We start from the raw sequence: 12112 nt of genomic DNA on the forward strand, positions 1-12112 counted from the left end.
AGCGCCTCGACCCCCCAACAAGCTGCGTTCCACTTGGTATTTCCTGTTCTCCAGCCTCTCTCTGTCACGGTCCTGGGGAACTGAACCCTGGCACTCTACCACTGAGCTACAGCTCCACTCCTTTTTAACTTTGGAGATAGGGTCTTGCTAAGTTTCTTAGGCTGGCTCTGAACTTCCAATCCTCCTGCCTAGGCCTCCCAAGCAGCTGGGATTACAGGTGCGCACCACAGCACCTGGCTGTTTTTTAAGCAAAGAGGAAACTTTAGGCTAGAAGAGAAAACAAATTGATTCAGATTTATTAAAACCACTGGCACTCTTTCTGCCAGCTGGACGACTGCTAAAAGTGGCACCGGGTAGACTAAGTGGAGAGAGAGCGTAAACGCAGCGCGGCTTCCACTGAGCACAAAGAGAAGGAGCCCAGCTGCACGAGAGCTCAGCGGACTGCGAGCCCCGCCAGGCCCCAGGCCGCTGCGGCTCCACGGTGGTCCCCATTATCTGCTCAGTTCCTGGGCGTCCGGAGGGCGAGGGCGAGGGGGCGCTGTGACCTCACCAGTCACCTACACTTGGCTGGAGACGGAGGGGGTGGAGTGCTGTGGCCAGGAATGTCCGGCCGTGGGGTCCGAGGGCGGCGCTGTCATGCGTTGTACGAGGATGAGGACACGCTCCCGCCGTGGCCCGTCCAGTTGGTGTGGATAAACTGGCCCGGCTTGGCCAAGAGTTCGTAGGTGTGGGCCCCGAAGTAGTCTCGCTGTGCCTGTGACAGATGTGACAGTCGGGACAACATAAAAAGAACGTCACCATGACCCCTCCACACGCCCACCTCCTGCCCAGCGCCCCGGTGAACGCGAGAGAAGGCTGGAAACACGCGGGCGGGCGAGGGCGGCGGGCCGGGCCGGCCTGGCTCACCTGGAGGAGGTTGGCGGGCAGCATCTCGTGTCGGTAGCCGTCGTAGAAGGCCAGGGCGGTGGTGAAGCAGGGCATGGGGATGCCCGCCTGGACCCCAGTGGTAACCGTGCGCCGCCATGCATCCTGCATGCCAAGGCAGAGCCAGGGTGAGCGGCTCCGGCTCCAGCTCCAGCACGGAGCCACCTCCTGTCCCGCCTGCCGCCCCTTGTGTCCCCCGCATACCTGGCAGTTCTCCACGGCCGACCTGAAGAAGTCATCAAGCAGCAGGTTCTGGAGGTCGGGGTTGCGGTCGAAGGCGTCCTTTATCTTTCCCAGGAACACACTGGAAGGCACAGGGAGGGGTCAGTGGCCTTCACCCCGGCAGGCCCAGTGCAGGGCAGAAAACGGGGCTGCCCCAGAGAGGGCAAGGGTGCGCCCGTCCCCCTGCCTGGGAGCTGGCGGGTGGCTCCGTGACGGTGTGGAGCGGGCAGTCTTGAGAAAGTGACACAGGGTGTGACCGTCCTCATAGGGCCACTGTATCTTTTTATTTTTTTGAACTGGGATTCAAGCTCAGGACCTCGAGCTTGCCAGGCAGGCACCGTGCCGCTGAGCTATATTCTCCGCCCCCACAGAGCCACTTTAAAAGTGTCACCGAGACACTCAAGTCAGGGCAGCGACCTCAGCACGCCTGCGGGACGGCTTCGGGAGCCCGGAGCCCAGCTGCGCACACGGCCCCCTGCACCCCGTCCTCCCTGGCTCCCCAGCTGCGATACCCCACACGGAGAAGGTAAGGACAGGAAGAGCCCCACGTGTGCCATGCAGTCTGGGCGCTGGTGATTTTTGCAAAGATTTCCAGTCTGAAATTGGGTGAACCTGCAGGCAGGGAAGCCACGGACACAGAGCGCCGACCGCACAGGACACAGGTGCAGGGACCGCGCGACCCGGTGACTGGTGGCCGGGGGGCATGCAGTGCAGCTGGGCACGCCGGTGGCGGTGGCGTGGCCCTCACTCACCTGCGGATGATGCAGCCCCCTCGCCACATCAGGGCGATGCCGCCGTAGTTGAGGGTCCAGCCGAACTCGGAGGCCGCCTGCCTGAGCAGCATGAAGCCCTGCGCGTACGAGATGATCTTGGAGGCGTAGAGGGCCTAGGGTGACAGCGACACCGGGACTCAGGAGGCTGCAGCTGCCCCGCGGCGCCTCCACCTGCCCACCCAGCCCTGTTGCAGCAGGGAGAGGGAACCGAGGTGCGGAGAGGAGGTGGAGACAAGTGGGGCGCCCCACCTCTCGGATGTCCGCCAGGAAGGACTTCTTGTCGCCCGCGAACTGGGTCTTCGGGGGGCCTTTCAGCCTCTTGCTAGCTTGGACCCTCTCATCCTTCAGCGACGACAAGCACCGAGCGAAGACAGCTTCTCCTGCGCGGGGGAAGCGAGGGAGCAGGTGGTGGGACGCCGAGCCCCCCAGAACCCAGAAAGAGGGGCGCGCACGGCAGCACCAAGGTCCAGAGGCGCAGGACATGCGATCACTGAGGACAGCGCGAAGCTTCAACCTCAGGTGCAAACTTAACCTTCAGCAAAACACGGGACGTAAACTACGCAGGTGATGTGCTAAATTCAACTCAGAATTCAAAGGGGCGTTTTCAGGAAAAGTGAAGAAATAAGGTAACTATTGAGAATTACTCAGTATTGGCCATGAATTAAAATTTCAGTTTCAATTTAGAAGACTTTCACTATTTGCTAGTTTCTGGGGTTTTCTGTTTGTTTGTTTTGAGTCTTGCTTTGTAGTTCAGGCTGGCCTTAAAATCACGGTGATCTTCCTCCCTCAGCCTCATAAGTGCTGGGACTACAGGTGTGGTATACCCCACCTAGCTCGATTTTCATTTTATTTTCAGTACTGGGGACTGCGACCAGGGAGCCCTGGACTACATTCCCACCCTTTTTACTGAGAAAGGAATCACTGATCAACTAATCGCTACTCAACTGATCAACTCACCAAGTTACCCAGGTTGGCCTCCAACTTACAATGCTCCTGTTTCAGCCTCCTGAGTGGCTGGGATTACAGATCACACCACCACCCCAGGCTGAACCGAAGTCTTGCTATGCAGATCAGGCTGGCCTTGAACTCATTCTGTAACCCAGGCTGTCCTTGAACTTGTGATGATCCTCCTGCCTCAGCCTCCTGAGTGTCACGATTACAGGTATGCACCACCACCACCACTGGTTTAACAATTTATATAATTTGAACAAATTGATTTTTTTTTCTTTTTTCCGTCCACAGACAAAATGGACTGAAACCTGGGAACTCACCAAAGCCTGGCAGAGAGGATTCAGGCCAGGAACTGGGGAAGATGAGCAGAGCTGCAAGCATCCCAAGCAGACTCCTGCCTCCCCACCCAGCCGCTGTTCCCGGATGACTCAGCAGGAGGGGAAGGAAGCCCCACACACAACACTGCTGCAACACACAAGGCTGCAACAGAATGTGGCAAGCCCTCCGAGTTGCCTAAGGCAAACGAGGCGGAAGGCGACTTCAACTTCCCCCGGCGAGAGTACAACAGCAGCCTGTGCTGCACGGGGGCAAGGGACGAAGTCTCCACAGCAAGAAGAGGGCTCTGCGGGGACAGCGCCACCCTCGCAACACCTCAGTCCTCAAGAATAGATGCTCACACCCTTGCCACTCAGGTCAGCTAAGGCGGGGCCTCTCAGCCTGCTCCCGCTTCCCAGCCTTTCTGCGAAGGCCGAGGCCAGGCCGACTAGTCAGCGCGGTGGCGCACACCTCTGATCCCAGCCCTTGAGGCTGAAGCAGGAGGATCCCAGCCCAGCCTGGGCTCCACAGTGAGTTCCAGGCCAGCCTGCACTAGAAAGCAGCAACAGGTCACTGACTAGAACTCAGTGAGGAACGCTACAACACTCCAGAATGGAAACCGAATGGGAAGGCAGTAAGCTCTGCAGGCCCCACGAAGCCTGTGGGAAAGAGGGTTATAAAGAGGAGATGCCCAGCGGGGCGCGTTCCTTCCCCGCAGACACCTGAAACCGGCCCGGTCAGACGACGGCCTGTGGCCCGCTTCAGATCAGCACTCCAGAGGGGCTCAAGGTCAAACAGGGGACCAGGACAGTACCGATGAGGGTGACGGGGACACCGTACTCCAGGGCGGAGATAGCCGTCCACTTCCCAGTGCCCTTCTGCCCCGCACTGTCCCTGATCTTGGGCAGCAGCTGCTTGCCATCGCTGTCTTTGAACTTGAGGATATTGGCGGTGATCTCAATCAGGAACGAGTCCAGCTCAGTCTTATTCCATTCCTCGAACACCTACGGGGTCAGAGGGACAAAGCAACGTGAGGGTCGGGGGCTTCCATAGGGCGCGCTCCTTCCCGGGTCTCCTGCCCGGGCTGTCCCCGTCCCCGCGGAGTGACCAGGAGGCACAGCCTCCCGTGCACCTGCTGGGCTGGGAGCTCGGGGTAGGGGGCGAGCCTGCCTGGTGCCAGCGTGGGGCTGGGGTGGTACAGCCACAGCACAAGTGAAACCACCGTCTCTCCCACTTCCGTTTCCTCAGGACAGGCCCCGCTAAGTTTTCTGTATTAGTTACTGTCTGTCTGTCTGTCTGCCGGACCCAGGAAGCCTCAGGACCGCGCCGACCATGGAGAAAGCACTTGCGACTCTTGCTGGAGAGCACACCGAGCGTCCCGTGAACCGAGTAAACCCGAGCACGCACGGAAAAAGTGCAGCAGGAGAAGGGCTGGGGCGCTGGCAGCTCCGTGACAGCGCACCCGCCTGGCACTCGGGCGCCGGCTCCAACCCCGGGCCTTCAACTAAGACAAGTGTTACCTAACGCTGCTGGAGTCCTTCAGGGAAGGCGGCACCCAGAACTGACAGCAGACGGGCAGACAGCGCGGGCAGATGGGCAGTAAGTGCTCTATGATGCTAACGTGCGCTGGGGCGGGGGGCGAAAATGCCAGTGAAATCCCTCTGCTTCCCCCGTGCGCTAACTTCTTAGACGAACTATCAAAAAGCCAGTCCCGCCTGATTAGCAGGGAAGCTCCCGCTTGCTGAGGGCCAGGGGCCGGACACCAGGGGCGCTCACCCGGCAACCATCCCCCTGTGCGCGCTGGGGACTCTGCTCCACGGCCAGCTGTCCTATTTTATGGTCCCATTAATGCTGGCTGCCCCTAAATTAAGCCGCGTCCAAGCAGGCGCCAGATGGCCAAGGCTGGGGAGGAGCATGGGGTCACTGCTGGGGGCGTGGCGCACCTGGGCCATCTCGTCGTGCTCCATGCCCAGCACGTCCTTCATCAGGTGGTACGCCTCGCAGATGAGCTGCATGTCACCGTACTCTATGCCGTTGTGGACCATCTTCACGAAGTGCCCGGCTCCCTCATCTCCCACCTGTTGGGGCGACAAGCACAGGGCCGTCAGCGCGGCAGAGGCGGCTTGTGGCCCACACGGTCCTCGGAAGGCTCCCTTCTGTCTGAGCAAAAAGTAACCCATAGCACGGAGTATTTTCAAACAAAATTCATACGGCAGTGTGGTGCCGGCTTCAATCCTATTTGTGCCCTACGGGTTCCCAGCCTTGCCCCGAGATCGGCGGTCTCAGACTCTCGGTGTCTCCCCAGCACTACCCACAAGTTAAAAAGTCCTCTTCTTCCTACAGGTGCCACTTTTTAAGCAACTGGAAGTTACAATAAATTGGCTCATTAAATCACTTGTCTTTTTCCAGATATAAGTATGGCCTTGCAAGTCCTCCAGTTCCTAATTCCCAAGTCCAAAAATGCATTCTACCCAGGCCCACTGCTGACCAGGACCCGCCTCACACGAGCTAGCTGGATGTAAAACTCCGAACAGTTGCTAAGTTTGTGATGGGCAACTTAGGTCTTGCTATGGAGTTTGGGCTGGCCTGGAACTTGCTTTGTAGCCCAGGCTGGCCTTAAACTCACGGCCATCCTCCTGCCTCAGCCTCCCCAAGTATATAATGGAAAACATAATGAGAGATCTCAGTGGTTACAAGTGTTACTGTAGCCTGTCAAACCAGCACCCGGGAGGCTGAGGCAGGAGGATCTCCATGAGTTCCAGGCCAGCCTAGGCTCTAGCCTGGACTCCATAGCGAGACCCTGTCTTGAAAAACCAGAAAAACAAAACAAAACGTGTTACTCTGAATGACTCACTCTGTCCCCGCAGAGCTACCTGAGAAAGCAAATCACCTACAAACTGTCCACTGGACAGACAGCACAGCACAGAGGTTAAGAGTCAAGTCCTTCATGTGCAGGCTCTGCAGCCACACGGGAGGGCCCCGCTGCCTGTGGCATGCTGGCGGCCAGCAGTGTCTCCTGGGCGTCCCTGCCTCCACAGACGCAGGGGCACTGACAGCAGACTCCGAGTCTGAACTGTTGACCTGGCCCTCCTGATTGTGACACGGCCGTGCAGGACGGTGGCGGCCCGCATCTTGCTTCACCTTCCTGTGCCTAGGGTGTGAGCTCAGCGGCCTTCGTTCTGACGTATCACAGGGCACCGAAGAACAAGCCAGGGTCGCCAGGCTTTCCTGCAGGCACCTGCTGCCCAGGACCCAGAGCCCCTCCCGAGCCCTCCGGACTACAGAGAAGACTGCTCAGCCCTCCTGTCACAGCCTCTGCGCTGTCACAGAGGCCGCGCGCCACACTGACCCTGCAGTAACTAAGTGAGCCGCTGTGGCAGCCCAGAAGGAAGCACCCCTCACGCCTCACCCCCAACCCTGTGCCAGCCCCGCCGATTCACATGAAGTCAGCGGACAGAACAGCTGCCCCGACAGGAAGACCACACAGGACAGAGCATGGAGATCGTGGCCCGCCCCTCAGCTTCCAGGTCAGCGAAGTACGGAGGTTACCTGCCTCAGGGGACCCAGCTCGGCCCTGCCCATCTCCCAGGCTGCTCCTCCCCACCCACCGAAGGCCGCAGTGCAGCACGGGACAGCTGACGCGGGCACGGGACAGAGGTCTGGGGACGGCCAGGCCTCCTGCGTTTCCAGCCCCTGCGCTTCTGCGAGGGTCCAGGCTCTCAACACCCGGATCCCAAGCACAGGGTCAGGGATTCCCGCCCCCACAGCAGAGCCCATCCCACCTCCTCCCCGGCCCAGGGATGTCCTCTAGCAACCAGGAGACGCCGAAGCAGCCCTCACTTCTCCCATCCTGCGTGCTCCTTGCTGTGGAACGCGCCTTTTAGCTGCTTTCAGTATCGCAGCCTCGGAGCTCTGAGCAGCCAGGTCCGCGGGTACTGAGGTGCGTGGGGGTGCGCTCTGGGTATCGGCCGGAGAACTTAGACTGAGGCTAATGTCACAAAGCCAACCACCGGGACCACGGCGGCCCCGCTCAGCCGTGCACTCGTCACTGGGGCAGCCCACGATGCCCACGGCGCGCAGGGCGGCCCGGCACTTACCCAGTCGCAGCAGGGCTCTCCAGTTCCTACTTTCGCGGCGATGCTCTGGAAGATGGTCTTGATGTGCGGCCTGCGGAGGGAGAGGGGTTCGGCTCAGCAGGGGGCGCAACTCACCCACACTCTGAGGCCCCAATGTCCCGCTTCCCAGGGGGAGGCGGGAGAGTTTGTAAGGCGATGGGGTGTCGCTCAGAGGCTGCGACCACCTGCCTCCAACACCAGACCAAAAGGCTGGGCAGAGCCGGACGGGGCGCGCCTGCCTGTAAGGCGGCACTTGGGAGACTGAGGCAGGAGGACTGTGAGTTTGAAGTCGTTCTGGGCTACGGAGCAAGTTCAAGGCTGGGCTGGACCGCACAGCGAGGCCGTCTCAGAAAGCACAAGAGGCTGAGACGCATCGTGAAAGCGGTGGGGATGCAGCTCGGGGTACAGCACACGCGGCTCTGGTTCTAACCCGGGCCAAACACAAACGCCGAAACTTTCCACCGCCTCTCACGCCAGCACTTCCCCGTCCGGCTGCCTCGCCTCTTCCTCTTCTGCAGCCCACGCGAACAGTGGCAAGTTTGGTTTTTTTTTGTCTTTTTGAGACAGGGTCTCGCTATGCAGCTCAGGCTGGCCTTGAGCTCACTTTGTAGCCCAGGCTGGCCTTGAACTCGCAACGATGCTCCTGCCTGCAAGTCTGGTGTTTAACTCCAGTGAGGTACAACTTTCTGCCGAAGTCACAGGCCTCGTCAGACTGCTCTGCTACTCGATTATGAAAGTTATTCTGGGACCACCAGCCAGCAGAGGCAGCGCTGACGGCTTCCTCGGTGCCAGCCCAGGACACCTTGCCCAGCTCCTCCCAGCCTGAGGCCTCCGCTACAGCTTCAGACTGTAACGGAAGGAAGGGAGAGGAGCATGCGCACTCCTCAGAGACCCGCACAACCGTCCGGAGGAAAGCAGCACCCCGGCCCCACGGCAAAGGCGAGGTGCGGGCTGCAGGGTACCCGGGGTACTCACCAAGCCTCTCTGTTCCCGCCTGGCATGAGGGATGGGCCATACCGGGCCCCCTCCTCGCCGCCACTGACGCCGCTCCCCACGAACAAGATGCCTTTAGCCTTGAGGTCCCGACATCGTCTCTGGGGAAGAGAAAACCACGTCAAGATGCTTCTAAAACCCAAATTCCTCCCGCAGAGGGAGGAGGAGCGAGTCGGGCAGAGACACACAGTGGACAGGCCTGGCCCGGGCCCCGCTCACTCCAGGGAGTCCTTCCCATGTGGCAATTAAAAACAACCAGTTTTCCTGGATGTTCGCTGGAACCTTCCCAACCGCCAGAAGGAGCAAAGGCAAAGACCCAACGAATTAAGAGCTGGTTTCATAGGAGCGAGCGTAGTGACTCCGTGTCACTGCGCACCCGGGAGTCTGCGGGACGAACCCGCCCCAGGGCCTGACACCAGCACAGCAGGGTCCCAACCACATGACACCCAGACTCAGCACGAACAGCAGGAGGGCAAGGAAAGCGCACGACCGCAGCCAGCCAGAAAAAGGCCCAGTGACCACCTGCCAGCACTAGGCGACACACAGCCAGGCCCAGGGCAGCGGCCCGCTGGCCCAGGTGGAATACTGAACCCTCCCTCTAAGAGTGTTCTCGCGACCCAGAGGACCGGGACTAAGGGACACATACTGTGGTATCGCGATACTCAGAATTTCCCCCGTCGATGATGATGTCCCCGGTGTCCAACAGTGGGACCTGCAATCAGACACAGGCACCAAAGACAGGATGAACAGAAATTTATCCCAAATATGTACAATCTGAAGGCATGTCATATATAATCAGCAGCAATGCTCACGGGCTACAGTCACATCTTAAAATCAAAAGGCAAGCCAGGCATGGTGGCTAATCACCTTCCTTTCCAGAATGCTGAGTCAGGAGGATCACTACCGCCTGAACTACATAGTGAAACCTTGTTTAAAAAACAAAAAAATAAATAAATAAGATACCCTTGCTAAAGCCTCAAACTGATTGGTATAAAACTAAATAACCAGTTCCTAGGAGCCCCTAAGGGGATATCTTATCATTCATTTTATACAACTATGAAAACTGTTGCATGCCTGGAGGCTGAGGCAGGAGGATTGCAAGTTCAAGGCCAGCCTGGATTACACAGTGAGATCCTATCTCAAAAAAACCAAAAGGAAGCAAGGAAATTGTTGCTTTATGGGAATACTGAAAAAAATCCATCTTTAAATTTGGACACAAGCATTTGTTAGTAACACTAAATATTTATAAATATTACAAAATCAAAACTATACAATCAACTGGGGTCACAAGTTTGAACCCAGCTTGGGTAACTTAGTGACTTAGCAAGGTCCTATCTTAAAACTACAAAAGGAAACTGGGTATGATGGTGCATGCCTATAATCCCAGCACTTCTGAGGCTGAGGCAGGAGGATTGTTGCCAGTTGAAGGCCAGCCTGGGAAAATAGTTCAAGGTCAGCCTGAACTAAGTTACACCTTATCTCAAAAAAAAAGGCGGGGGGCCGGGGGAGCGGGGGACGGCCTAGAGATTTAACTCAGTGCAAAGGCCATGGGTTTAATGCCTAGTACCACAGAAAGAAAAAAAATGCAAGAGGTACAGCTGAGAAGTAGAGCTCACGCTTGGCATGAAGAAGGCCCCAGGTTCAATCTCTAGCACCAACTAAAAACTACAGAACCTGGATATATAGCTTGGCGGAAGAGTTTGTACCTGCCTAGTATGCACACAGCCGTGGGTTTAATCATACGAGGCGAATGCAAGAAAACTTTTGTTTTTGCAGTGCTTGAGGCTGGGTGTGGTGGCGCACACCTGTAATCCCAGCACTCGGGAGGCTGAGGCAGGAGGATCATTGCAAGTTCAAGACCAGCCTGGGCTACAAAGTGAGCTCAAGGCCAGCCTGAACTGCATAGCAAGACCCTGTCTCAAAAAGATAAAAGAACAAAAGAAAAAAACCACCAAAAAAATGCAGTGCTTGGGACTGAACCCAAAGCCCCTGAGCTACATCCCAGCGCCGCACCCCTCTGTTTGTTTGTTTGTTTTTTTTTTGGTCTTTTTGAGACAGGATCTCGCTATGCAGTTTGGGCTGGCCTGGAACTCTTTCTTTCTTTCTTTCTTTTTTTTTTTTTTGTCTTTTTAAGACAGGGTCTTGCTATGCAGTTCAGGCTGGCTTTGAGCTCACTTTGTAACCCAGGTTGGTCTTGAACTCACAATGCCCCTGCCTCAGCCTCCCGAGTGCTGGGATTACAGGCGTGCGCCACCACGCCCCACCCAGCCCTTTTTTCATTTTTTTGAGACACCCAGTCTTGCTAAATCCCCCATGTCCCTAGGAGGGCTTGAACTTATGATTCTCCTGCCTCAGCCTCCCAGAGTGCTTGGATTACCGGGTATGTGCCACCACACCAGACCTAACTGCACAATCTCTTTGAATAACAAAGACAGAGAACCCATCCATAGATTAGTGTAGTTCTAATTCTTACTGCTAATACACTCTTAGTGCGACGTCTTTGTGTCCTGCAGCTACTGCCACCCCGGGATATACTGTTGCTCAATGAGCGCCCCATCAGGTTGGCCAACACTGACACCTTTAAGCAAGCATCCTGTCCGAAGTGAACACTTCATATCCAGAAGGTGAAAATAAAAAAAATCCCTTAAGTAAAACCAAGGAAGGAGCAGCCGCTAGCCGAGCGCCTCACCAGTTTCTCGATGAAGTCATCCACCGCCTGGCCGGCCTTGACCAGCAGGATGACCCTCCGTGGCTTCTTCAGCTTGGACACCATCTCCTTCAGGGACTGCGCGCCCACCACCTTGGTTCCCTTCGCCTCGTTGGCCAGGAAATCATCCACTTTGGAGACTGTCCTGTTAAAGGCACAGACCTAGAGGGACAGAGGGACAGATTAGGTATCTGGACAAACAGACCTTCAGACTATGCACCAAGTACCAGTGACGTCCTATACTGCCTGAAGTTCCAGGGAGGGCTCAAGCCGCCTCAGCGGGAGACAGAGCACAGGATCGAGCCAAAGGCCGTGTGTACCTAGTGGAACCCGTCACCGCTGGTGAGGCCTCACAAGCAAATCCAGGAAGCAGTGCTTCCACCGGGGCTTGGCCTCGGCTTCCACCTGACTGTCTTCCGCAGTGCTCAGAGCCTCAGGCGCCCCAAGCCAGCTCCTCCCTAAGCTGCGTCCCCAGTCCCTGGCATCTAAGCCACCTTAGTATCTAGAAATAACATTCAGAGATTGCTGGCGGCGGTGCCCACGGCCCGCAGTCCCCGCAAGTCAGGAGACCGAGGTGGGAGGACGGCTTGCGCCTGGAGCTGGACGCCGGCCAGGGCCACGGAGTGCGATCTTGTCTTGAGAAAAGATCTCACTGGGCAACAAGTCAGTGCTCTCCGCGGGCAGGACCTGACCTCTCGCCCCACTCAGCGCCACTTAAGGCTGGAAGCTCGCAGGAGTCTCCTTCCTGGAACTGCAGGGACGGCCGGCCACACCCGCGGCTAAAGCGGCTTCTTTCACACAAGTGCCACCGGCAGGCTCGGGGTGCGCGGGGCTGGAGGCGGGCGCGGCTCCGTGGAGCCCGGGACGGGACGCGTCCCCGAAACTCACCACGAAGCCGTGGTCATTCATGTTCAAGATCAGGTTCTGTCCCATGACAGCCAGGCCGATGAGCGCGACGTCGGCTCTGCAAGGCGGGGGAGAACAAAGGAAAGTGTCGGCCCTGCTCACGTCCCACCGACTGGGAAGCGGCCCCTCCGATCTGCGCCGGGACCCCCAGGGAGCCTCGGCGCGGCCGAACGGACCCAGCGCGCCCCGGGGCCCGGCGGACCCGC

The 12112-nt window shown here is 57.8% G+C and overlaps 1 protein-coding gene across 1 annotated transcript in view; it reads right to left on the bottom strand.

The window, feature by feature from the left end:
- Positions 1-268: 268 nt before the first annotated feature.
- The window catches only part of Pgd (phosphogluconate dehydrogenase), a 12202-nt gene continuing 358 nt past the window's right edge, over positions 269-12112 (bottom strand). Inside the window, exons 2-13 of the mRNA XM_005404019.2 lie at positions 11889-11964; positions 10983-11162; positions 8940-9005; positions 8276-8394; positions 7283-7352; positions 5129-5263; positions 4000-4189; positions 2169-2299; positions 1899-2032; positions 1129-1228; positions 907-1029; positions 269-754 (exon numbers count right to left, since the gene is read on the bottom strand). Of these exons, the coding sequence (XP_005404076.1) occupies positions 635-754; positions 907-1029; positions 1129-1228; positions 1899-2032; positions 2169-2299; positions 4000-4189; positions 5129-5263; positions 7283-7352; positions 8276-8394; positions 8940-9005; positions 10983-11162; positions 11889-11964 (1444 nt within the window). The 3' untranslated portion in view covers positions 269-634. The remainder of the gene's footprint in view (positions 755-906; positions 1030-1128; positions 1229-1898; positions 2033-2168; positions 2300-3999; positions 4190-5128; positions 5264-7282; positions 7353-8275; positions 8395-8939; positions 9006-10982; positions 11163-11888; positions 11965-12112) is intronic.

Source organism: Chinchilla lanigera, unplaced genomic scaffold, assembly GCF_000276665.1.
Source record: "Chinchilla lanigera isolate Chin_1 unplaced genomic scaffold, ChiLan1.0 scaffold00085, whole genome shotgun sequence".
NCBI lineage: Eukaryota > Metazoa > Chordata > Mammalia > Rodentia > Chinchillidae > Chinchilla > Chinchilla lanigera.